The sequence below is a fragment of the Acomys russatus genome, chromosome 21 (genome assembly GCF_903995435.1).
Source record: "Acomys russatus chromosome 21, mAcoRus1.1, whole genome shotgun sequence".
Lineage (NCBI taxonomy): Eukaryota > Metazoa > Chordata > Mammalia > Rodentia > Muridae > Acomys > Acomys russatus.
In genome coordinates this window covers 33704836-33729850 of record NC_067157.1, presented here as the reverse complement: position 1 = coordinate 33729850, position 25015 = coordinate 33704836, and the positions used below count along the sequence as shown (strand labels likewise).

At 43.2% G+C, this 25015-nt stretch overlaps 1 protein-coding gene across 1 annotated transcript in view; it reads left to right on the top strand.

Annotated features, from left to right (window-relative positions):
• The first annotated feature begins 1151 nt into the window (after nt 1-1151).
• Nucleotides 1152-25015, top strand: part of Il20ra (interleukin 20 receptor subunit alpha) — a 40655-nt gene continuing 16791 nt past the window's right edge. The window contains exons 1-2 of the mRNA XM_051164086.1: nt 1152-1245; nt 24472-24607. Coding sequence (XP_051020043.1) covers nt 1152-1245; nt 24472-24607 — 230 coding nt within the window. The remainder of the gene's footprint in view (nt 1246-24471; nt 24608-25015) is intronic.

Sequence of the window (25015 nt, the reverse complement as noted above, 5' to 3'; positions counted from 1 at the left end):
TATCTTAACAGGTAGAGGTCAAAGAAGCGAAAGCTGAAAAAAGAAGACTGAGATGGAAACTGAGCTACTGACTGCAACTTCCACTCCTCGGGCTGTAAAAACAAAAGGACATAAGGGCTACGTAGTAGGTAAATAAAATTCACAAAGTGGAGACTCGTGTCCGTGAGAATTGGGTCTGGCCAAAGAGGCAGATTCGTCCAGTACACGAAGAAGCTGGAAGCTAGGACCGATGGCTTCTGTCCTACAAAGACATGGAGAGATTTACTAAGAGAACAGCAGTGCCCCCTACCGGTGGAAACTAGAGGCGCAACTGACAAATTGGACCAGCTTTAACCCTCCAGAAGCCATCAAGTGACTACCCAGCTTTAAGACACCCCAGAACTTGTTGCTTCTCTAACTACCTCCCTCACAAAAAGGGGGTTTGTGAGTTGGTTTTGTTTTGTTTTGTTTCGGTTATTGAGACTCCTTTCTTCTTAAAGGGTCCTTTTTAGGGTCATTTTTCTTTATTTGTGCATTTGCAACAGGAGTCAATGGAGGATAGAGAGAACATGCCTGAAGGAAATGGTTAACTTGTTTTCGCGCTGTGCTTAATATTTACAACTACCTAGAAAGGGCCGTCCGTGGGGGGGGGGGGGGAATCTGTTTGCAGATTTTTCTCATACGGTTTCCATGTTTTCCTTCCTCTCTCAGTTGGGGGACAGCCTCTTGGGCTTGGGAGACTTCGGGACATTTCTTGGGTTTTGAGGTTGCCCCCTCGCCTCCCCCCCCCCCCGCTCGTCCTCTCCCCGCTTTTCTGTAAAATGCAAAGACAACTGACTTCATGTGGGGGTTGGGGGAGCAGACGGTGAAAGGAAATCCCGAATAGGTAAGGCAGGATGTCCAAGAATATGCTGAGAAATATGTGTCCATTTCACTCTTCCAGCGTCTTCTTCCGGGATGAAATCTGACATTTCAAGAGATGGATAAGAGTGCTCTGTGCCGGGGTGAGCCTTTACCCGCGCTGACCTCCGTCGGACCTTGAAGTCTCTGGACTGAAACCCGGAAAGCCGCCCTCGGGGGACACCCTGCGAGGGTATCCGGGTGTGCGCGGCGGACTCTGGGCTCCATAGCCCCCAGGCCCGCAGTTGGAGAGGAAACCTGGCTGACTGCCCATGCGCGCTCCCGGGACCCCAGCCCCAGGCCGCCCGGCCCTGTCCTGGATGCTGCCCCTGCTGCTACTGCTGCTGGTCGTTTCGGGACGAGCAGGTAGGAGGGTCAGGCCGCTGGGGCGGGGGAGCTACGTGGCAGGAGTCTGAAAGGACATGCCCCAGGGTCCAAGCTGGGGCTGGGGGTACAGGGGTCGTGGTAGCCTTCCTCAGTGGTCCAAAGCTTGTACCTAGAGGCCAGTGACAGTGGCGTCGAGGGGGGCAGCTCGCACTAACACCGTTGCAGGTCCAAGACTCCTAGAATTGCTCCTGGGAGGTCAGGTCCGAGCTTGGAAAAGCAGAAGACCCGCTCCAAAGGAGTAACCACATCCCGTTTTCCTGGCAATCGTGACACCTATGTATATGTGCTCTGATTGTTAAAGAAATAACAAAACCGTGTTAAGACATAAAGCACTTAGAGTTTTCTCTGTTGTTTTTTTTTAAAGTTTAAACCTGGAATTCAGAAAGACAGACTGGTTCGCTAAAAAATAATCTCTCTCTCTCTCTCTCTCTCTCTCTCTCTCTCTCTCTCTCTCTCTCTCTCTTTCTCCCTCTCTCTCTCTCTCTCTCCCCCCTCCCCGATATAAAAACATACTCTTTAAAAAGCAAGATCTCTCATATGCTACCCCATAAGTTTTTTAAAAACAACAGCCACAGGCTTCTCAAAATATCGATTATAATTACATAAAATTGATTCAGGCACCTGTGCTCTTTAGCCTGGAACTGAACAGCGAGTGGGGAAAGTTGCCCAGGAGACTGCAATCAGAGAAAACACAGAGCTCGGTACGTTTTCCGTGGCAGGAAGTAATGTGTGCTGGCCTTAGAGCGATTGCTGATACAAATTGTCTTTTCTAATTTCTAAATTTATGAAAATGTATGATTGTATCTTGATAATCCCAGATAAGCCAAATGTGAACATCACCAATACGAATTTGTTTTTCGTTTTTAAAGCACGGTTTAAGTTTATTTCAAAAGGTTTTGGCAGAGATTTAAGTCAGGCATCAATGAAATCACACACACACACACGAAATATTAAGGGAAGATTCCACATACAGTGCGTGCAATAGAGCCAGCACACTTAATTTATTTGGTTTTATTCAGAGCAATATTCAGAGATATTAGAAGGCAGGAATATTCCTAACAAAAGCAAAATTTTCAAACAAACACACACACACACACACACGCGCGCGCGCTTTTGATCCATGAGACCCCACACTTCACGTGGGACCATCCTCCACAGATACTGTGTCAGGGCTAGCAGGAAAACCAGTTAGAAGGGGCTGGAGAGATGGCTCAGTGGTTAAGAGTGCCGCCTGTTCTTCCAAAGGTCCTGAGTTCAATTCCCAGAAACCACATGGTGGTTCACAACCATCTATAATGTGATCTAATGCCCTCTTCTGGTGTGCAAGTGTATATGAAGGCAGAGCACTGTATACATAATAATAAATAAATAAATCTTTAAAAAAGAAAAGAAGGTTGTGTTAGTTGCTTAGATACCATCCCTACACTTAATCATTTAACCGACAGATAATCTTCATGTCTGCAGAAATGTGGACTTTTAAGAGTTATATGGACATTGCCACACGGGGGTAAATAGTACTTTTAACTTTTTGGAACTTTTTTTTTTTGTACAAAAATTTAGAGTTACACAAGACAGTGTTGGCAGGATCCGGCTATATGCCAGAGCACCCAAGGGAAACACATAGCACATGTAGCACCAACACTGTCATTGACTCCTACTGTTCTCTGAGCAGAGGTTTTAGCAGGTAGTTTATCCCAGTGGCCTGTAAACCTGGGCCCTATAGATCATTCCTGCATCTTCATTGCTCTGTAACATTTTTCTATCTATATCCATAAAGACAAGGAACTACGATCAACATTACATAAACAGATAATTTAGGCCCATAAGAAAGTGAAAAACAATGAATTCCTAGGACAATATGCCTCTGTTCAATATCCCTCAAAAGCTCCCATTGCTTTTGGAATTTTCTAAATCCTGTACTGTTCTGTGCAACCTGCTCCCACCTCTCTCTCCCTCTCTCTCTCTCTCTCTCTCCCTCTCTCTCTCTCTCTCTCTCTCTCTCTCTCTCTCTCTCTCTCTCTCCCCAGCCTTACTTTAATTACTCCCCTTCTGGTCTTTTCCTAATTCCTTGGAACAAGCCAAATGTCTAAAATCCATATGTGCAGTTTCGTCCCCCTCCCCGCCCCTGTCCTTTATATGCCCTGACTAATTCCTGCTCAGAGTCAGAATTCCACCTCAATGTGTCTCTCACAAGGAGGTCTTCTCTTAATCTCCAAAGTGGAAAGCCCAGATTTCACAGGGCTTATTGGTCATCCTATCCAGTTGTGCCCTGTTTGAGCAATTCTCACTCCAGGAAAGTCATTACCCAGACAGGCAAGATGCCTCCCGCCACCTCCACACCTACTAAAAAGTCCTTCCATGGATCAGCACAACACTTCCTCCTTGTTATTGTCATCCATTCTTTGTATTTATTTTGAGCTGAGAAGGTCCCATGGGATAAGGGAAGTATGTTCAGACCCATGATGCAGCTATTACATTTCAGCCTCTCCAACATGATGCTGCACCATATCACCTCTCTGTGTTACCTTCATCGTGTCGTCCGATGCGTCTGTGGCTTCTTGGGCTGACTCTCTACAGAGCTTGATGGGATGGCAACCTCACTAAACATGAAGCCTAGACAACTTGTCCTTACATTGGCCATCACTTCTAAGGTCTACATGGGCCCTCTCATCTCTCTGTCTTCTGTGAAACCAACTCTGGCCAGATTCGGAATTTCATACTAGTGCAATTTCTCTTGTCTCACAGAGGTGACTTCCTGCTTCCCTCTTGAGGTGTAGAGAGAGAGAGAGAAAAAAATCTATGGTTTAGTGTTTTCTCTAGAATTCTGGTTGAATTCTGGATTTCTGTGATGGTGGAATGGCAGTACAACCAAGGCCCTCTTCTGAGAAGAAAACTTTACTAATTTTCAATATTATCTGTACAGAATTCATCCTGCTTTCTGAGAACAGTGATCACCTTCCAGCTTGGGCCACCAAGATAGTGACTCTCACCTCTCTGTCCACTAATCTGATGCCAATTCTACTTGTAGCACAAGAGTATGGAAATCAATATTCCATCTTGCCCAGCCTTGTCTCAGCCACCCTTCGCAAATGTCCTCCTTACATCGGCTTCATCCTTTCTATCTTCAGGTAACCTAACAGACCTTACAGAATTCTCTTAAATAAACAAGGCATTCTTTCTGAGAAAACAGATAACTACATTAATTTTTTAGGGCTATCGTAACAAAGCACCACAAGCCGCATGGCTTAAAAACACATAGCTTTATTGTTCATGGTTGTGGATACCGGAGGTCCAGTGCTGGCAAGGTCACTCATCCTGAGTACCAAGGGGAGAAGGGGGAGTGGGGGGAGGGGAGATGGGGGAAGAGGGAGGGGGAGGGGGAAGGGGAAGGGGAGCTCTATTACTGGCTCTCTTCCTGCTCTCAGTCACTGGCAGTATAGACCTGTGAGCCACCGTACTGTCCCAATCACTGCCTTATCTGATCTCGTCTCCAAGTGGCCACCTCTCTGTGTCTCTTTACATGGTCTTCTTGAAAACTCTGTGTGTCTGCCTTTGTGTTCGGAGTTTTCCCTTTTTGTAAGGATTTCTACCCAGCTTATTGCCTGGAAAGGGCCTGCTTCCAGTTAAGAGCAGGTTGTGAAGAACTGGGCCAGATGGCAGGGAGTGTCAGATTTTCAGTTATTTTTGCAGAAATGTGAGACTGGGAACGCTGCACTGAGAAGGTTATGAGTAGATATGAAGTCTTATGATTTGCTTCTCGTACCATAAACACCACGGAGCCTCAGTGGGCTCCCTCTGAAGACTGATGGGGTTCACCTTCCCACAGCAGAGATGCTCTCTCCTCAGACTCTGCCTCCCGTCTTTGCACTCACAATGCCCCAAAACTGTGTGAAGTAAAACTATCCATTTTATTCCAACCCAGCACTCCCTCCATTTTGTATCAAAATATATATGTTGCTGGGGTTTGTTTGTTTGTTGGTTGTTGGTTGTTGGTTTGGTTTGGTTTAGTTTGGGTTTTTTTGAGACAGGGTTTCTCTGTGTAGCCTTAGCTGTCCTGGACTCGCTTTGTAGACCAGGCTGGCCTCGAACTCATGCAAAATGTCTACTAAATTACTTCCTAAATGCTCAATGTGTTGTTGTTGCTGGTTTTTTAATTAGTTGATAGACTTTAAGTACAGAATAGAATTTCATGTATAGAGAAATGAGGGGTCTGAAGTAGTCAGATTATGCAAAATGAGATTAGTGTAATGTCCTATGCATCCATTTCCTGTTCTCAATTTATTTAAATATATCCTCAGTCAATGGGACTTTAAAGTAATCTTTCTTTAGGGGTTTTCCATTCATTCATACTCACTCATTCATTTAGTGGCATTCATTTACACACATAGGGACTGTGTTAAGCTCCTAACTGAACAAGCAAGAGAACCCTTTTTCCTGTAGTCTCCAGAGAAAGGCAGAAAAACTGGAATGCAAATAGCAGAACTGAAGGGGAAAGATTCATAGAAAAACAGAACAAGACGTAGGATCCAGTCAGAGGACAAGGCTGAGCCTCCTATAGGAAAGGTCTTCAGGATCCTCCCCCCCCCCCCCCCACTGTAGGCCTGCTCTAAAGGTGGTAGGCTTAGGGGGCGGGCTCGACTCGCAGAAGTAGGTCCCTAGGCCTTTACTGTCCGGTTGTGCTTTCTGGTTCATGGCAGGTGGACCCCTTTTTATGCCACTGCAGGCAGAGCTGTTCCCACCTTCAACCTTCCTCATTACCATACATGGAAAGCTCTCCGAAATCTTGATCTAAAATAATGCTTTCCTCTCCTAAATTCTTATGCCAGGCATCCCTGTCACCATGGTGCAAAGAAAACGAAGACAATGCACTGCATCACATTGGTCCTACTTCAGAAGGAAAGATGCAACAACAGACAAGCCCATCTTAATAGGGAAAGAAACATTAAATGCTTTTAGGAAAATGCATACAAATTCAACAAATGAAGCAGTTTCCTGTTTTATTTTTATATATCACATCAAATATTTACATATGACATATTATAAATATATAATATATTTGTAAACATAAATACCTATAAACATAAATGTTTATAATATTTATAAATATTAATTATATAGTGCATCAGATATTCATAATTAAATATACATCTATTCTTTTTTAAATTTAAATATTTGCACAAAACCGAAACCCACACTGAGTGAATTCTATCTGAATTTCCAGATCCTACTGTTCGTTTTCAAATATATTTCTTACTTAGGAAACACGCCTGAACAAAGAAATAGCAACATCGCAGAAAGGATGCTCTTTCTGAAAGTGGTGGTTACTGAACAGGTAGGAGTTAGGAGTAGGAGTTTGTGGTTATAGACTGACCTCAAGGCCATTGGCAGACTCCCCAAGTCGTTGTGGTTGGCCGCCTTCTGCAGCATTGAAACATTGAATCAAACCACAAAAGCTAGGTAAAGACATGCCGTTTAAACTGTGGTTTTTGATAAAGGTGCCATTTCCCACTTTCTGAGTCAACACAGTTCTTGAAAAGGCCCTGCTAATTCTAAGGAGTAAAGTGTAAAGTGGGCGGCTCATCGATCCAGTGTTTACCCTGTTTCTGGAAAAGTTCTAGGGCTGTCAGTGCAGCCATGGATTGGTTGATGCTCACGTCTCTGAAAACTCAGGTTACAGCCCAGAAACCCCATGAGCACCAGAAACTGGAAGAGATGAGAGGGCAGGATTTCCTAAAGAACAACCTTTGAAGACAGCATGGCCAGAAAACACCTTGATTTGAGATATCTAGCCTCCAGAATTGTGAAAGATGCCTCTCGGAGCCATCATCCTTGTTGTACATTACCATGACAACCCTAGGAAGCTACCACTGGCCTTGGCTTCTTCTCTGTGAAGCATCATCTCGCGGCTGCTTCTATGCTGACAATCTCTCTCTCTCTTTTTTTTTTTTAATATTGCAAAATAATGTAAGTACCTCAACAAGCCAGCCTTGCTCAAGGCATGTGCAGCAAATAGGACCCTCGTTCATTTTATTGCATGTAGCTTTCTCAATTCCAAAAAGGTCTGCCCCTCTGGCTGCTTACTGTCAGAGACACCAAGGCACCAGTTTGCCACTACAAAGGAGAGTTAGTCTATAGCAGCAGTTCTCACCTGTGGGCTGTGAACTCCTTGGGATCACCACAGATCATCAGAGAACACAGATATTTACACTATGATTCATAACAGTAGAAAAATTACAGGTATGAAGAAGCAACAAAAATAATTCTATGGTTGGGGTCACCACAGCATTAGGAACTGTATTAAAGGGTCGCAGTATTGGGAAGACTGAGAACCACTGGTCTACAGAAAAGCCATCCCCCTCTCTAACAGCACTTGGAAAGGTGACGGCACACTCACCTCCATGGTGTTCAGTTGGGCAGTCTGAAATGTATCTGTCAGCCTCATTGATAACTTTCTTGAGACTTAAGACAAAATGGAACAAGGCTTGGACTGTGCTGCATCTCGGTTGTCAAAGGCCTTTTCTGCATTTACTGAGATGGTTGTGTGACTGTTCGTCTTTGAGTACATTTATGTGGCTCATGATATTTATGTACTTGTATATGTTGGGCCACGCCTCAATCATCAGATTTTCAAATTAAGGACACTCAGTGTGTGTGTGTGTGTGTGTGTGTGTGTGTGTGTGTGTGTGTGTGTCTGTATGTGTCTGTGTGTGTCTATGTATGTGTGTGTCTATGTATGTGTGTGTGTCTATGTATGTGTGTATGTGTGTATGTCTGTGTGTGTCTGTGTGTGTCTATGTATGTGTGTATGTCTGTGTGTGTGTCTGTGTGTGTCTATGTATGTGTGTCTATGCATGTATGTGTATGTCTGTGTGTGTCTTTGTATGTGTGTGTGCCTGTGTGTGTCGATGTATGTGTGTGTGCCTGTGTCTATGTATGTGTGTGTGCCTGTGTGTGTCTATGTAGGTGTGTGTGTCTGTGTGTGTCTACGTATGTGTTTATGTCTTTGTGTGTTTGTGCATGTATGTGTGTATGTGTGTTTATGTGTATATTAAGTTCACACAGGGCATTCCTCATTATAATTCATTGATACAAATGAGGGTCAGATGGAATCTGTTTTTTCCCCTCTCTCCCTCTGTTGCTCCTTTGTCCATCTTTTCCATTTTTTCAATCACTTCATGTTTTATTTCCAACTCTCAATATCTTACTGCTTTTTCTGTTAATTTTTTCACATTTTTATCTTGTTGGTTTTCTGAAATTTTAACTGTACTGCCTCAAGGATGGGACTAGAAAGGACAAGTTGTAAAAGAGAGGTGAAAAGTGAAACAGAAGACCCGTGCTGATGTTAAACTGCGTCTATTAATTGAACTTGGTGCTTTGACTTTGGTCATATTCTTTCTGTCAGAGCTTTCTGTCTGAGGCATATAATCAAAGATTAGAGACAACAGCCTACATTTAAATCTCCACAAACACTATGAAAATCATTATTCCTATTAACACCGTAAAATGTGGAGAAATCGGGTGTCTGTTCCTAAAAGGCTTCCTTTCTAAAGAAGAAGAGGAGGGAACAGGAAAAGGAGGGTAAGAAGATCCGAGAGACGCTGTGACCGTGGGTCTGGGCCTATAAAAGACAGCAGAGCCAGCTTGTTCAAATAAGCCACAGCCCTTCCCAAAGGAGGAGGGCCTTCACAGAGCCTCTCAAAAGTGAGTTTACTAAATTTCTTTTCTTCAGAGTTGCATGAATCTGGAAATCCCATTCTGTAACTAACCTGCATCTTTGGAGAACAAAGTGCAGTTTCTTTTCTTTTTTAAATGTATTCACATTACATCCCTATTGTTATCCCCTTGCTCTTCTCTGCCCTTTCCCACCCTCCCTCCCTCTTCCACCCTATTCCCTCCCCTAAACCTCTGGGGGGGCCTTCCTCCCCCACTATTTGGCCTCAGCATATGAGGTCTCATCTGGATAGACTGCATCCCCTTCTTCTGTGTTCCCACAGGACACCAAGGGGCAGTGATCAAATCACGGGCACCAAATCACGGGCACCAGAGTTCATGTCAGAGGCAGTCCTGTCCCCACCCCCACCCCCGCCTCACCCTGCTCCCATCCCCATGGAGAATGCACTGTCCATTGGCTACATCAGGGGGTCTGGATTCTCTGCTTGCAATGTCCTTGGTGCATCAGTTTGTGTAGGTCCCCCTGGGTCTAGATCCACCAAGCTTGATGGTCTCCTTGTGGAGCTCCTGACCCCTCTGGGTCCATCTATCCCCCCAACTCTTCATTACAACTCACAGCACTTCAGAGTCTGGCTGTGTGTCCCAGTATCTGTCCTGATCCCCTGCTGAGTGAAGACTCTGAGAGGACATTTATGTTGGGCTAATATCCACTTATAAGTGAGTATATAACATACATGTCTTTCTGGGTCTGGGTTACCTCACTCAGGATATTTTCTAGTTCCATCCATTTGCCTGCAAATTTCATGATGTCCTTGTTTTTAATAGCTGAGTAGTATTCCATGTATAAATGTACCACAGTTGAGGGACATCTAGGTTGTTTCCAGATTCTGGCTATTATGAATAAAGCTGCTATGAACACAGATAGCAAATGTCCTTGTGGATGGTAGAGCATCTTTTGGGTATATGCCCAGGAGTGGTATAGCTGGGTCTTGAGTTAGAACTGTTCCCAATTTTCTGAGAAAGTACCAGATTGATTTCAAAAATGGTTGTACAAGTTTGCACCCCAGCCAGCAATGGAGGAGTGTTCCCCTTTCTCTTCACATCCTTGTCAGAATGTGCTGTCACTTCAGGTTTTTTTAATTTTAGCCATTCTGACATGTGTAAGAGGGGATCTCAGAGAAGTTTCAGAAGCATTCATCACCACTTTTAAGAACTTTGAGCAATCCAGCTATGAAATGCTACGCTGAGCAAAAAACAAAACATGATGGGCGCAAAGTAAGGTTGGATTCTGTTGTTGTTGCTGCTGCGTGTTCAGCAGCTACCTGTGAAAACACTGTTGCAGAAAGGAAGTATGTCCCAAGTGCCGCAAGCTAAGAAGCACCATGGAGACAGTCATAAACCTCTTAAACTGTTTTGAAGACACCTGTCTTTGATGGGTAGATTCCAATATACTCACTGAAAAACAGAAAAACAAGTCTCTATTTGAAATTCTACTTGCTTCAAGCATGGACAGCAAAATGCATAAAAACATGTTTAAGCACATAGATTTACATATTGAGGTGTGACTAAAAAAAAAATAACACTGAGGGTTGGGTTGGTTTTTTTTTTGTTGTTGTTGTTCTTGTTCTTTCATTCTGTTTTTCTGCATGACTTACCCTTCAATCACTCATGTAAATGTAGACATTCCGGGCAGGAGTCGTGTATGTTGCGTTTCGTGGCGGGAAAACAGGAACAGTCATCCAAGATTCAGAACCACTCACTTAACTGTAGGAACTGTTCAATTAGGTGAGCCAGTGTCTTGGGTATTTTTTTTTTTACTGAAGAATAGGTGACCAGAAAACAAGAGTATCCCTGAACAGTCCCATCCTGCATCAGTGGTCCTTTACAGCACCTCCCACCTCTTATACACTCATCTCTTCTAACCATTCCGAGACCAGGTGCACCAGGAAGGCAGGAGGGTGGACCTCCAGGTGGACGTCCTATTGCCCTCCCCTTTCTTTCAACTGAGGGATGCTCATAGCTCATTATTACCATCATAGACAGAGCTGCCACTGCATTGTTTTCCTTTTTGTCACTATTTGGGGCTCACTCATTCTCTGGGTCACTACAGCAATCTCTGCTCCCTGATGGCTGATGGTCACATTAGACCCAGAGAAAACAGTCATTCTCCAATGGGTAGTGCCCCAGACCCAGAATCTCTTCTGTGAGAAGGGAGCCTTGTGTGTGTTTCTATTACCATCACACATCGGTGCCTGACGTAATTTTTATTTTTAGCCCATCATAGCCACCCACTGATGCCTCACTAAGTGAATTATATGGTTGTGTTTTTCCACCACAAAAACTTCAAAGAAGTAGTAGTTTACCCGTTGACTTTCTTTCTGTCCTTAGGAGCTAGCATCTACAACATACAAAATAGGAATGACCACATGAATTTTAATTCCACACTAATCTTTGGAGCATTTCCTGAAGGCAGTGGATGGGTATCCTAGCAGAGAGAGCTCTGCCAAGGACACTTGGGCTTATGCATCGGCCAAATAACTGAATTGCTCTGAGCAAGTCACCCAACCTCCCCAGCCTTCCATCTAGGCAGCTATACAACGAGCACCGTTACTATGGAGGATAATGCCAAGCTAACAAGTATTTTATTCAGCTCTTTCTTCACCATACTCTGCCAAGAGCTTTGCATTAAGAATACTGTTCAATTATGGCAACAAGCCTATCAGGAGGGCTGACTGTTCCATGGTTGCAAGTGAAGAAATTAAGACAAAAAGTTAAACAACTTACTTAGATGTACAGCTAAGTGGTAAAATAGGCAGGCATAGGCTCCAAAGTGTATCCAGAACCTCTCTGACCTGCTCACATAAACAGTTAATGGCAGCCAATGGGATATAATAAGTGGCAGTGCCCTTATTATTCAGAGAAACTGAGGTACTCACAAGTAAAACAGAGAGGACTCAGAGAAATAACAGCAGGGATGACTAGAAGAAAATCAAGCTCAAAGGAACTGGTGTTAGCACCAAACCACTCAGCAGGTAGTGTGAGTCTTCCCAGGTAAGTACCGAGTCATAAAGTACTGTGTAGAGGACTTACTTTTCAAGGGTACTTAGTATGCAACTACGTGGGAGAGGAAGAGAAAGCAGCTAATTTATTTCAAGCTAAATGATTTACAACTTAAGACAGAAAAAAAGCCTGTTTCCAGCACTCTGAAGTCAGGCCAGCGTTTCAGATAACCCACTGGAAAGCAATAGTACCTGTTTTGTTCTTTGGAGATTAAGATGGGGCATTTATGTCTGTTACTTCCTGAAATGGGCTAATCACCCTCTGGTGCTTTTTGTACTCAGCTCCTTTAACCTTGCTTCCTACGGAAGCAAACTCACTCAGGGCTGAGAGGTTTGTTTTGTGTTGGATTTTCCTTTACAAGCCTATTAAGGTGAGAAATGAGTTTATGGATTTATGATATGGACCAGCTGCTGTTCTTTCTTAATAATAATAATAATAATAACAACAACAACAACAACAACAGCTGCTGGGCCTCTGCAGGCCATGCTGCTCCCATGTAAGCACACCCAGGTGATTTCAAGCTATAAATCAAACAATAAAGATTTGGTATCTCGAGCTGTTGCACCACAACTGAGATCATCATGTGAGTCTAGGGTCCGCACCAATGCCATGATTCTGTCAGCGTGGCAGGCCCTTGCTCAGTTTGGCTCCCAACAAGGCATATATTTGTCACATGGTATAGTTAAAGACCTTAAGATATGGTGTCCCCATCTGTTAAACAACTCAGAGCCCTGTGGTTCTTTATTGTTCCACTTCAGAAAGACAGAGTGGGTTTGGACAACTGGGAACATTTTTTTTTTTTCTAAGCAAGGCTGGGCAGGATTTCTTCCACGTTGAGATTTTTCTAGGTAGACACAGGCTGTATTTGGCCCCTCCTTGTCTCATTCTGTTTCCTCTTGTTTGTTGAATATAATATCCTTAATACAGAAGTCAGAAGACTGCAACTTCAAAAGAGGGAAGTATGAGGAATCCCAGAGTCTCCTCACCCTAGCTCTTTGTGTATTCTCTTGGAGAAACGTATTTTTTTAAAAACGGGAAGCAAGCCTTCTCACTTCTACAGCATAGCAAAATGAAAATAACTTATTCTCAAGTAAAAAAAGATTTGTTTTCCAGGTGTGATGGCACACGCCTATAATCCCAGCACTCAGGGAGGCAGAGGCAGATAGATCTCTGAGTTCTAGGCCAGCCTGTTCTCTAAAGTGAGTCCAGGACATCCAAGGCTACACAGAGAAACCGTGTGTGTATGTGTGTGTGTGTGTGTGTTGTGCATTTCTCTGTCTCTGTGTTTCTGTCTCTCTCTCTGTCTCTGTCTGTCTCTCTCTGTCTGTCTCTCTGTCTCTGTCTCTCTCTCTCTCTCTCTCTCACACACACACACACACACACACACATGGGTCTAGGTTAGGTGCCCCTTCTGAGCTGCCCCCATGTAGGTGGTACGAACTGAACTCTAGTCCTCTTCAAAAACCCCTGGTACGAACTGAACTCTAGTCTTCTTCAAAAACCCCAAATGCTCTCATCTGCTAAGCCATCTCCCCAGCCATTAAGTAATGGTTTGAGTATTAGCTTTGAGATCAAGAGGAAAATGTCATATGTCATTCTTCTATACCTAGACAACAGCACCCCAGATAACTCTTAGAAACAATGTAACAGCCACATTAAAAAAAAAAAAAAAAAAAAAAAAAAAAAAAAAAACCTACATAACAAACCCAGGCATAGTTGTGAATGCCTGTAGCCCACCTGTTCTGAAGGGTGACCCCCAGGGTTGCTATGACAATCCTTTGGTTTTGTTTGCCACCAAGCAAGACAACTTAGAAACACTGTTTCAATTTTGAAAAATATATTTAAGAGGATTGAAGGTGTATCTCCCAGCACTTGCGTAACCACACTGTCAGCCAGCCAATCGGCTTCCACTAATGAGATTGCATTAGACTGGGGGGCGGGGGGTGTTCCCATTCTCCCCTCAGAGGACTCAAGTGCAGGCATAGGATAGGACTCCTTTTTTCAGATCTGTTTTGTAAACTGAGTTGAGCCCGGTGTCGCCTTCAAAAGGACAAGTGTCCTCACCTGCTCTGGATGCTATAAAAGACACCACAGACAGGGGGCTTCTAAAAAGCAGAAATTAATTTCTCATAGCTCTTGAGAAATTTCTAGCTCTGGGGCTAGAAATGCCAAGATCAAGATGCTAGCAGATCTGGTGACAGCTCACTTTCCAATGCACAGTCCATTTTCTTAGCATCAAAGGGATCTCTTCGGGGTCTTTAAAAAGAAAGGACATCAATAAAATCCACATGACCATAGCCTGCATAACCGCTTCTCCCAAGCTCCATTTTCATATATAGCTTTGAGCATTCAAGTTTCGCAGATGAATGAGGACACATTTGGCACCAATGCGTAAGATGAGGGAAATAAGCACTGAGAGGGACACACATACCAATGAGTTAGCTCACAAGTATAGGCAACCAGCTTTTATTTTGAAGTTCATTAAGTTGACAGAACCTTCCTTACGGATCCCTTACAGCTTTGTTGAGATGGGTATCTTTTTAATCTCTAAAACTCAAAGAGAGCTAGTCCTACATTAGTTAAGAAAATCAAAAGGGAGCCCAGAGTTCCAGCACGTTCCGTGGGTGTTAAGAGTTCCACATTCTTTCTAAAGACCAGTTTCCACCCAGATGCCTATAACTGTGAATGTCCAATGGCATGAAGACCACATGTGAGCTATAGAACGCCACACCATAATAATATTGCATATATATATATATATATATATATATATATATATATATATATATATATATATATATAACAAATTGATAGTAAGTGATGCACAGACAACATAATGGGAATGTTTTAATTCCAAAAGAAATAGCAGACGGAGAGCACTAATAGCTAAGGACACAAAAGAACAGACTGATTTCTGGCACAGAAGGTGATTAGATATGGCTGGTGAAATTGGCGCATTTGAGAAAACAGAGAGACCAGGACTAGCCATGAAGGATCTATATACCAGGGTCAGTAGTGATGGTCCAGTACCCCCTGGACCTGTAACCCTGTGTTCTGATTCAGCAGGGTTAGAATTAAGGGTGTGGTATCTGTAATTTATTAAAGAATCAGAGCTGTGTTGTCCAGGCCATAGTCTATGGGGAAAGTGCTGTTTTTCTTACCCTTAAGTTGGTGAGTGGCTCCTGTTAACAACATAGGTGAGACTTATTTTTACTTTAATATTGATTAGGTCATCTTAGAAGTAGGAGGTTAGAAAAGTAACTCATTCCAACTGGGGTGTTTATTTGGGGGAGGGGGACTCTTTCTAGTTTCCAAACTTGAAACTTTCGCCTAAAATTTTATACTTGTTTTAATCACAAGAGAATTACTAATTATCACATTACCTTTCATTTTGGGGGGATGTATATAGGTGTGAGTTTGTGGGGTTCATGCACATGTGTGTGTGCACACATGGAGACTGTCTACCTTGTTGATGGAGATAGGATGTCTCATTGGCACCTGGCCTCACCAGTTAAGGCAGGCTGGCTAGCCAACAAGCCTGATAGAAAGAACTTGTCTTTTACATAGCTGTTGGGGATTGAACTTGGTGTCTTGTGCTTGTATGGCTAAGCCCTTTACTGAGTGAGCTATCTCCTACTTCATGTTTTTCTTGTTCAAATAATTTTCTTTTTTAAGTGTTATTCCTGGTTTTTTTAAATAATAATAATAATTATTATTATTCCATTGAAACAAGCAAAGGGACAGTGGTTCCTTGATACATCTTCATTTGTTCATCACACAGTGCTCTCCTAGGGAAACTGGCACAGCTCTATTTGAGGTGTTGGTCCACTGCCACCCCAAGCCTGCATTATGGTGTAAGCCCTGCCTGCTTCCTGGCCTGATGCTATGATAATCTCACTGGTCTCCACTTCTATTCAACGCAGCCCCTTCAAGCCTTTAGTCAAACCTCACTCCAGAGTGAAGTCATCCACTTGGATATATACAGAGACTTATGACATCTCCTGCTGAAGATTGGACCACTTTCTGTGAGCTTCCGATGTCATCCAGGTGCCTCCCCAGGGTCTAGAGACTGGGAGGATTTAACGCCTTCCAATGTCATCTTGGCCAGGTCCCTTTCATCATATTTCCAGCAACATCTATGACAGCTGCAAGAGCCCTGCCTTCTTGGATGGCTTTTTTTAATCCCAGAGTCTCTGCTGGGAATGCTGCTCTTCCAAGCCTTCTACCCAAATCCCTTTCCAAGTGTGTTCTGTGATTCACAGTAGTAACATACACCCTTCCGTAGTCTGGTTGCCATTGTGTAATTATGTACCTGTTTAATTAATTAATAATTAATTAACTTTTTGGTGCTTTCCTTATTTTCACTGGCCAGAGACTAAGAGGCAGACATCCTGCTGATTAGGCACCATTAGATATCCACAGAGAAAGATCCTGGCATTAACTTCGGAACAGGGCTAGCTTGCAATGGCAGAATTTATTCCTTGGTAATATGGAGGCTAGAAGTAAAAATCAAGGTGTTCCAGTTGGGATCACATTCAGAGATATTGAGGGTTAGGGAATCAATGTACCTGGAGAGAGGAAGCACACAATCCAACACGTGGTGCCAAAAACTGAGTTAAATAAAATTAGGAACAAGAATTTCTCATTCACACAATGGAAGTGGCCATAGTGTGTTCTATATGAAAGTCAAGGAGCTAAAGTTCAAAGCTAAGGTGAGATTTATAGATACATAAAGTTTTACTATAGTTTCAAATTCATAGAAATTTTATACTCATCAACTTAAAAGAAATTAGAATAGACTCAGACATAATATTCTAGGAACTCTTGCCTTTGCTTTCACCTCACTGAGGAGTATGCGTCCTGAGTACAGCTCCTACTTGCATTCTTTAGGGTCAGAATTGGAAGGAAATAAAAGACAGTTTGTGTCAAGAAAAGGAAAGATCCTCTATATACATACATGTGTGTGTGTGTGTGTGTGTGTGTGTGTGTGTGTGTGTATGTATGTATGTATGTATGTATAGGGTGCTGTAGGGTTCTTTTTTATTAATGTGTTGACTAGGTCAGTATCAAATCACTGAAACACTTAAATTATCTTATATATGAACTCCAGAGACTATACATGATATCTCATATGCTCTGCCTTCTCTTTGCATAACTGCTTTGGAAGTGTGGTGGATAAGTCAGGCCACAAGAGTATTCTCAAGTTCATTTCTCTTCATATTAGCGGCACAGACTTGTGCAATTAACTTCCCTGCATCAGCTGACTTGCCTGTACAATTAGTAACATCCTACGGGGGGGGGGGGGGGGGGGGAGCGGCTTCTGTGGAGATTGACTGAGATGATTATGTAAAACATATAGAATTACGCTGGCACAGTAAGGATTCTAAACCTTAGCAACTATTTCTATTACATGCTTGCCTGCCTTGAGCTAAATACTGTAAGATACAAAGGTTTGTACAATTTGTATGTTAGAGTCTTGTGCAAGTTGAGTTCAGTGTACATAACAGAGTCTCTTAGCTTATCATTTTCAGCTGCCTCTAAAAAACCCTTATCTACTGAAATGAGGCCTGGACCAAGAGAGCAGCTGTGCAAATACTCATAACCCTTTGCAGATTGCCCAGACTCCACTGTTGTTAGAACCATGTATTGTCATTGACCAAAGACAAATCGTTAAAATTATAATTAGCAAAAGGTATAACTGATACTTATAGACAAATCGTTACCAGCCCACAGCAACTGATCAACACGCATTGCTGGAAACAAGCAGTCTGTGAGCAGAGAAACAAATCGTTCTGTGCTTGAGTGAGGATCAACATGGCTTAATGTGCCCTGGTAAAAATGGTTTGGAAACCAGCAGGCCATGTCCTAACAAGGAATAGATTCTGTATCCTGGAGAGATGAAGACATAAGATGTGACCTGCTTTGCTCATAATGGGCCTCCCTCCCCGGATGATACTTAGGTTCATTGGCAAAGAAATGATCCAAAACTTATATATTTTCTGCCTAAGTAATAGAGCAAATAGTGTCGGTCCCAGTGACAGATCTGCAGGACTGGAGGTTGCAGCGTTCTCTTGAGAAATACTGAGACAATGACATCTACTTGAAAATGTCTCTACTAATGTTCTGTATACTCTGAAACCTCGTCAGAATAATCAGTTTTTAATTAAGCAACCATCTTAATTTTTAATCTGTCTATGGTTCTCATTGGTTATGAAAACGGTGCCAAGTTTCTAGTCTCTTCATTTGTGGGTGGTTTTTGTTTTTTTGGCTTGGTTTTTCAAGATTTCTCTGTGTAGCCCTGACTGTCCTGGAACTCTTGTGGTAGACCAGGCTGGCCTCAAACTCAGAAATCCACCTGCCTCTGCCTCCAGAGAGCTAGGATTAAAGGCCTGCACCACCACCTCTCAGCTTCAATTTGGTTCTTATTTTTCCTCATAAAGATAAATAGAACTAATAATAAAAATATTTCAAGGTTAGTGAAGCTTTACAAATGTAGTCACTTGTAACATTATCTCAGTCTCTGAGGACCAGGAGGCAGTCGAGGCATCTTCAAGTAGTTGTAGCTGAGAGAATCACATAAGTGTCTATTCAAGAAATCGGCCTGGCTGTCCTCATCAGAAAACCAGCCCAGGGCCTTGAGATCTGTTCCTGTGCTCACTAATGTGTTCTTGGCAAGAGACATTTAGTTGAACCAGTTACTCCCTTGACCTCTCCTCAGGACTGCTACTAAGTTTGCCCAGTTTGCCCAGAACAAATAACCCAAGAAAGAAAACAAGATAAAGTCACAGAGCATCGTATGCCCTAATCTTGGAAGTTGTAGTTTCTGTCGTGTGGTGTTGGTTACACAGACCATCCCAGGTCTGTGATGAGGAAATCAGTGTTTAAGAGTCCTCGGGGACTGGTTACCATAATCTCGGTGATACATATGATTTACTGTCATTTCCATGTGCAGGGCAGGTATATGCAAGATGGACAGCATTTATAATGTGCATTTCCTCATCAACAAGTGAAATGAATGACATGATAAGAGTATGTAGCGCCAGGGAGGTGGTTCAGTGGGTACAGCCCTTGCCACACGAGCCTGACAACTTGGGTTTGAACCCTAACACCTACACGGGTGGAAGAGAAGAACCAATTCCTGCACTGACCCTCTGATCTCCACACATGTACCACAGTACATGCATGTCCACATTTATGTGCACACAAGAAATACACACAATAATAATAAATGTAATTTAACATGTTTTACTGTATACTATGAATTATATTATGTGAACTTCGTACATATATACAATGTATTTTATTTTACTTTTATTTAAATAATTTATTCAGATTACATCTTGATTGTTATCCCCTCACTTGTATCTTCCCACTCCCCCTCGCTCCCTCATATAATGTATTTCAATCACATCCACTGCCCACCCCTTCAACTCTCCCCAGCCCCTCTCCCAATTCTGCTGCCTTCTTTCCCCTTATGTGACATATTCAGTTCAATTAGTGATGCCTGAATGCACATGATTGTGGGCTATCCACTGGAACAACATACCAGTGGGCCACACTCCCAGAGAAAGAGCACTGTCTCTCTCCCAGCAGCCAGCAGCTGTCAGGGGTGTGACCTGGTGAGCCCTCCATACACGTTGGCCTTTTGGCTAATTGGTCTAGTGCATCCTGTACAGCCACCACAGCTGCGGTGAGTTCGTGAGCTCAGCAGTTACTTTGGGTCTGGAAGACAGCATCTCTCAGCTCTCAGCCCCAATCTCCTGCTCTTGTATTCATCCTCCTCCCCCTTACCCCCCTCCCCCCACGTTTTGCAATGCTCCCTGAGCTTTGGGGTGAAGGTGGGGGTGGGGGGGTTCACATAGATATCCTACTCAGGGCCAAGTACTCACAGCCACTTATTCTAGCTCTTGGGCCAGGGATGAGTCTCTGCATTAACTGCTGCCCACAGCAAAAAGCAGCTTCTCTGGCCAGGTTGAAATCAGCACTACAGATATAAATATTCAGAAGGAATTTTGACAACTTGACCATTTACCAAAGCAGCAAACATGGGCCCCCTCCTAGGGTCTCTTTAGCGTGTGCTCCTGATACTTTTGCAGACAGGACACAAATCCTCTCCCATGGAACAGACCACAGATTCAATCGGAAAGTAGGATTGTTTTTGTAACTCCCTTAACAGTCATGCTACACACACACTTGCTACACACACGCTACACACATACTACACACATGCCACACACATGCTACACACACGCTACAGACACACAGACACGCACACATAGGTGCACGCAGGCATGCACAAACACACACATGCACGCACCCATCTTATCTGTCAGGTTGGTATTGTAGCATGCAAGGTCCAGCACTGGGTGAGACCACGGACGTCTTTTTTGTGCCACGCAGTAGCGTCTTCTGACACTGTAAATGCTAGCCAGCAGAGAGGCCATTTCCCGGTTAGTTGTAGATTGATTTCTTTACATTGTGCAACCAAAACATGTAGTGTCTTCAACTGACTCTGGAAAAGCTGTTCACTGACTTCTACATGCATGCTATGGCACATGTACTTAGTCTCTCTCTCTCTCTCTTCCTCTCTCTCTCTCTCAAATAAAAGGGAATAATTTGTTTTGATGTTATTGTCACCATAGTATTCATTCTCTTTATTTAACCTATCATCACCAGAGTTTGATAACCTTTTGATAATTAGCCCAGCATCTGTAAAAGTCCATTTAAACAATGACAAGATATTAATCATGATGTCTGTTGAGGGGCTGAGGAGATAGATGCCTTGGTAGATAAAGCGCCTGCTGAAAAACATGAATACTCAAGTTCAGACAGATTTCCAACAGCCACGTAAAATTCCAAGCACGGCAGCACACATCTGTTAGCTGCAGCACAAAGGAGGCACAGGCAGAGAGAGACAGGTGGATCCCAGGGGCTCGATGGCCACAGTCTAGCCCAAATAATGAGCTCCAGGTTCAGAGTAGGACCCTTTCTGAGAAATAATAACAAGAAAAAGGAGGAGGAGGAAGAGAGTGGCAAAGAAAACACCTATATGGACTTCTGCCTGCCATACATCAATACAGGATTGAGTGTACCCATATGCATATACCACATGCACATGGGAAAACACACACACACACACACACACACACACACACACACACACCTATTAACCAAGCCGTGAACACAATGACTGACAGCGTAATTCATTTGAGAAGAGTAAAACTACTTTGTTCTCTTGTACCAGCCACCAACTTCAATTTAAATGAACAATTCATTCTTTTTAATCCAAAGTGTTTCTTAAATCTTCCACCACCACCGCCACATTTTAGGGATCTCTAGAGTTTGTTGATTCTTTGCTTATTTTACAAGACAAGTAGAAACTAGTTGTTACAGAAGACTATACTTACATAAATAAACGATGAGGTAAAATCTAAGATTACTTGGGATCTCTATCTCCAAATCACATTGCTACAAATCACAACATTTCATTTCCTTATCAGTTACATCTATAAAGCTATGGTTTGGCAATTTATTTCATTGTTGATATATCATGCAGTCTGTTTTAGTTTTATTTCTCATAAGATACACCCCACTCTACACATGCTAGGAGCAATTAAAAATGGTACCACAGCAGTTTAAACTTAAGAGGATATTTATTATTATTAGAGGTTTCTTTTTGTTAAAAACAGTTCCTCTTTCTTGAAGGATTGGGACTCATTTCTGTCAACAGCACTGCCTCTCTTCGTTTCTTTTTTTTTTTTTTTTTTTAAAGATTTATTTATTATGATGTATACAGCGCTCTGCCTACATGTACATCTGCAGGCCAGAGGAGGGCACAGATCACATTAGAGATGGTTGTGGGCCACCATATGGTTGCTGGGAATTGAACTCATGATCTCTGGAAGAGCAGTCAGTGCTCTTAACCACTGAGCCATCTCTCCAGCCCCCGTCTCTTTGTTTCTTGTTCCCTCTTCAAATATCAGATTAAATTTTAGTACCTCCTAATCCATGGAATGGTATTAAATCACATTAACTGCTCGGTGTATATTATCTACAGAAACTGGCAGCATCCGTCCTCACAAAGAGAAGCGTGAAAAGCCAAGGTGTGAGGGCAAGCTGGCCCTTCTGAGACTCTCCCACCACACACATCACCACACAAGCACTATGCGCAGAGATCAGTTCAGCTGACGGCACTTCTCTTGGTGTGTTTAACTTTCTCCTTAAAAATAATACTGAGGCATTTAAAAAAAAGTGATCAAGGAGCAAAACAGGAGCCTCTACAAACACTGCACATGCGCACATATAAACACACACACTTAGCCACCTAGCTCTTATAGAGCTTATTTGCTTAGACTCAAAGTCGTATTGCGAAGTTTAATTCTAGAACAAATATTTTCTTCTTTTTCTCGTTTGCCTTGTGGCATTGTAATTCATCGTACGATGCTACTCTAAGCCAAGGATTGCCCCCACACAGTAAGCAGATTCCTTTTCCTGCCATCAGCCCCAGATAATTCACACAAAGTATCATGGGACTTGACAGAGCATGGACCGCATGTCAGTGACTGAGCTAAATTTTATTTCCTAATCTTCATTTGCAAATATCAAAAGCACATTCTCAGGCTCACAGACGAGAATATGCGTGTTTACAGAAGGATAAGTTCCTCACATCCTCTAGTGGACTGACGACTGCCCTACACGTTGTGATCCCTCCAGTTTTAGGTTAACGCTTTGATTCCTATATGTGAACACTAAACTTCTTGAGTTATTTTAACCCATGGCTCAGCCCTGATCTCAGAGATGCAGGACACACTCAGCAGAGTCAAAGCCCAGGATTCCATCCTCAATCCTGCCACACACTCAAAAAAAGATCAGCCTATTTCATTTTTTTTAATGTATTTTATTTATTTTCGGGGGCAAAGGCACATGCCAAGGCACACAAGTCCAGAGGACAATCTTCGGGAACTGGTTCTCTCCCTCCACCCTGTGGGTCCCAAGAATTGAACCCAGGTCCTCAGACTTGGCTACAAAAGCCTTTACCATGAGCCATCTGACTGGCACCGGTTGTCCTATTTCTTTTCCATTGTTTTCAGTACCTTCTCAATCCTTGATTGTTTCTTTCAGAGGATTTCTATAAATAGATCTCCTAAAACAGAGTTTTACTTAGAAAACAATTATGTGAACATGCTAGTGTTTAAAAGTAAAATCTTGGGGCTGGGGAGATGGTTAAGTAGTTAAGGGTCCTTGCCGTTCTTGCAGAGGACCAGAGTTTGGTTTCCCAGAACCACATGGCGCCACTCCCATCTGCCTATAACTGTAACTCCAGGGGACCCAGTGCCTGCAAACATGCATACACACACAATAAAGAAAGGAGGAGGAGGAGGAGAAGAAGAAAAAGAAGAAGAAGCCTCATACCTTGCACTGGCTGGTTTTCTGTCTGTAGCTTTATTATATATTTTAGTAAATCCAATCTAAGGCTCCAAAACTCTAGCCTTTCAATAATGTCTATCAGAATTTTTATTTCTTGTCTTTAGTACCATAATTGTCTATTAAAATAATCCATGATTAGATAAAACTTCAGGTATACAACCATAAAGAAAAACTCTCCAGGCCTCTCAATTAACTTTAAAGGCCGAATAGTACAAGCAGGAAACTCACAAAATTTTAAGACCTGTTTTTGTTTGGATCTTAAAAACAGGCTTGCGGCCTAAACACTGGGAAGGTAGGCCGTTGTCACCCTCCCTTCAGAGAAGCCCGGCAGGTTGGCAGGGTAGGGCCAGACACCGCTTTCACACTCTCAGGGCCTTTAGTGCACAGAGCGCGTACTGAGTCATGGTGGGCAGTGGGCAGTGGTCGGCTGTGTAGTGGGTACAACCTCCATTGCAGGAAGGCTCCATAGCTAACTCTAAAAGATGGGTTGTCCAGCCTTCTGCTGGTGCATAACAAACTGCCCCTAAGCCAACAGCTCGTGACCACCGTGCCGTTACCTCTCTCGACTCTCAGGGTTGCCTACTGCTCAGCTGCACGGCTTGCCTGGTTGCATTTGAGGTTGCTCGTGCAGCTTTAGTCTGTGGCAGGGGAGGCGGAGCATTCACAGTTACTGCACTAAAACGTCTAGACTCAGCTGGGAGCTTGGCACAACCGCGCCTCTCCTTCACGTGTCTTTTCAGTGTGGTTTCACCACCGGTCTGGCTGTTGTTTTACATGCCACTCTGAGGTTTAAAAGCACACACACACACACACACACACACACACAAATGGAAGCTTCGGTGCCACCTTCTGCCTTAATTCCCCAGAGTCACATGTGCTGTACGCTCTTGCGTGAACGGAGTCCCAGCGTCTGCTCAGGACCAGTCCGAGAATAGGCGCACAGAGTCTGAGGCATTGGGACCATCTTTAGAGTCTAGCCAACTTACTTTAAAGGACTTTTTTTCTTCCTTCCATTAAAACACCAAATCCTCTCCACTCCTTTTCTAGTTCCTTGTGGTTTTGGTGATTTGCCGAAACCTACAAATCTCACCTTCGTATCTGTCAACATGAAGAACGTCGTGCACTGGAATCCGCCAGAAGGTCTACATGGAGTTGAAGTCACATACACTGTGCAGTATTTCATGTAAGTTACTCCTTTCCCTTGCAGCTAGTTTACAAGTAGACTCAGGCTCCTGTTAATTCTACAAAGGTAGGCTTTCTGTGACATTACATAACCTTTGAAAAGGAAAGATTTGGGCATTTCCTGTCTCCTTAATGATGTAATAAGTTATGCAGTGGTTATTCTGTGGAGCCAGAAGCATTGAACCTTCATGCAAGACTGTGAGGGCGTACTTATGAGAACTTAGAAAGGGGGGCAGCAGAATGGTTGAGTAGGTTAAGGTGTTTACCACCAAGCCGGAAGACCCGAGTCCCTTTGCTGGGACCCACAATGTTGGAAGGAAAGAACTGAGTCCAGCAAGTTGTCTTCTTACATCTGCATGTGCACTGCAATATGTGAATGTGTGCACATCCGAGTGCACACGCACATGCA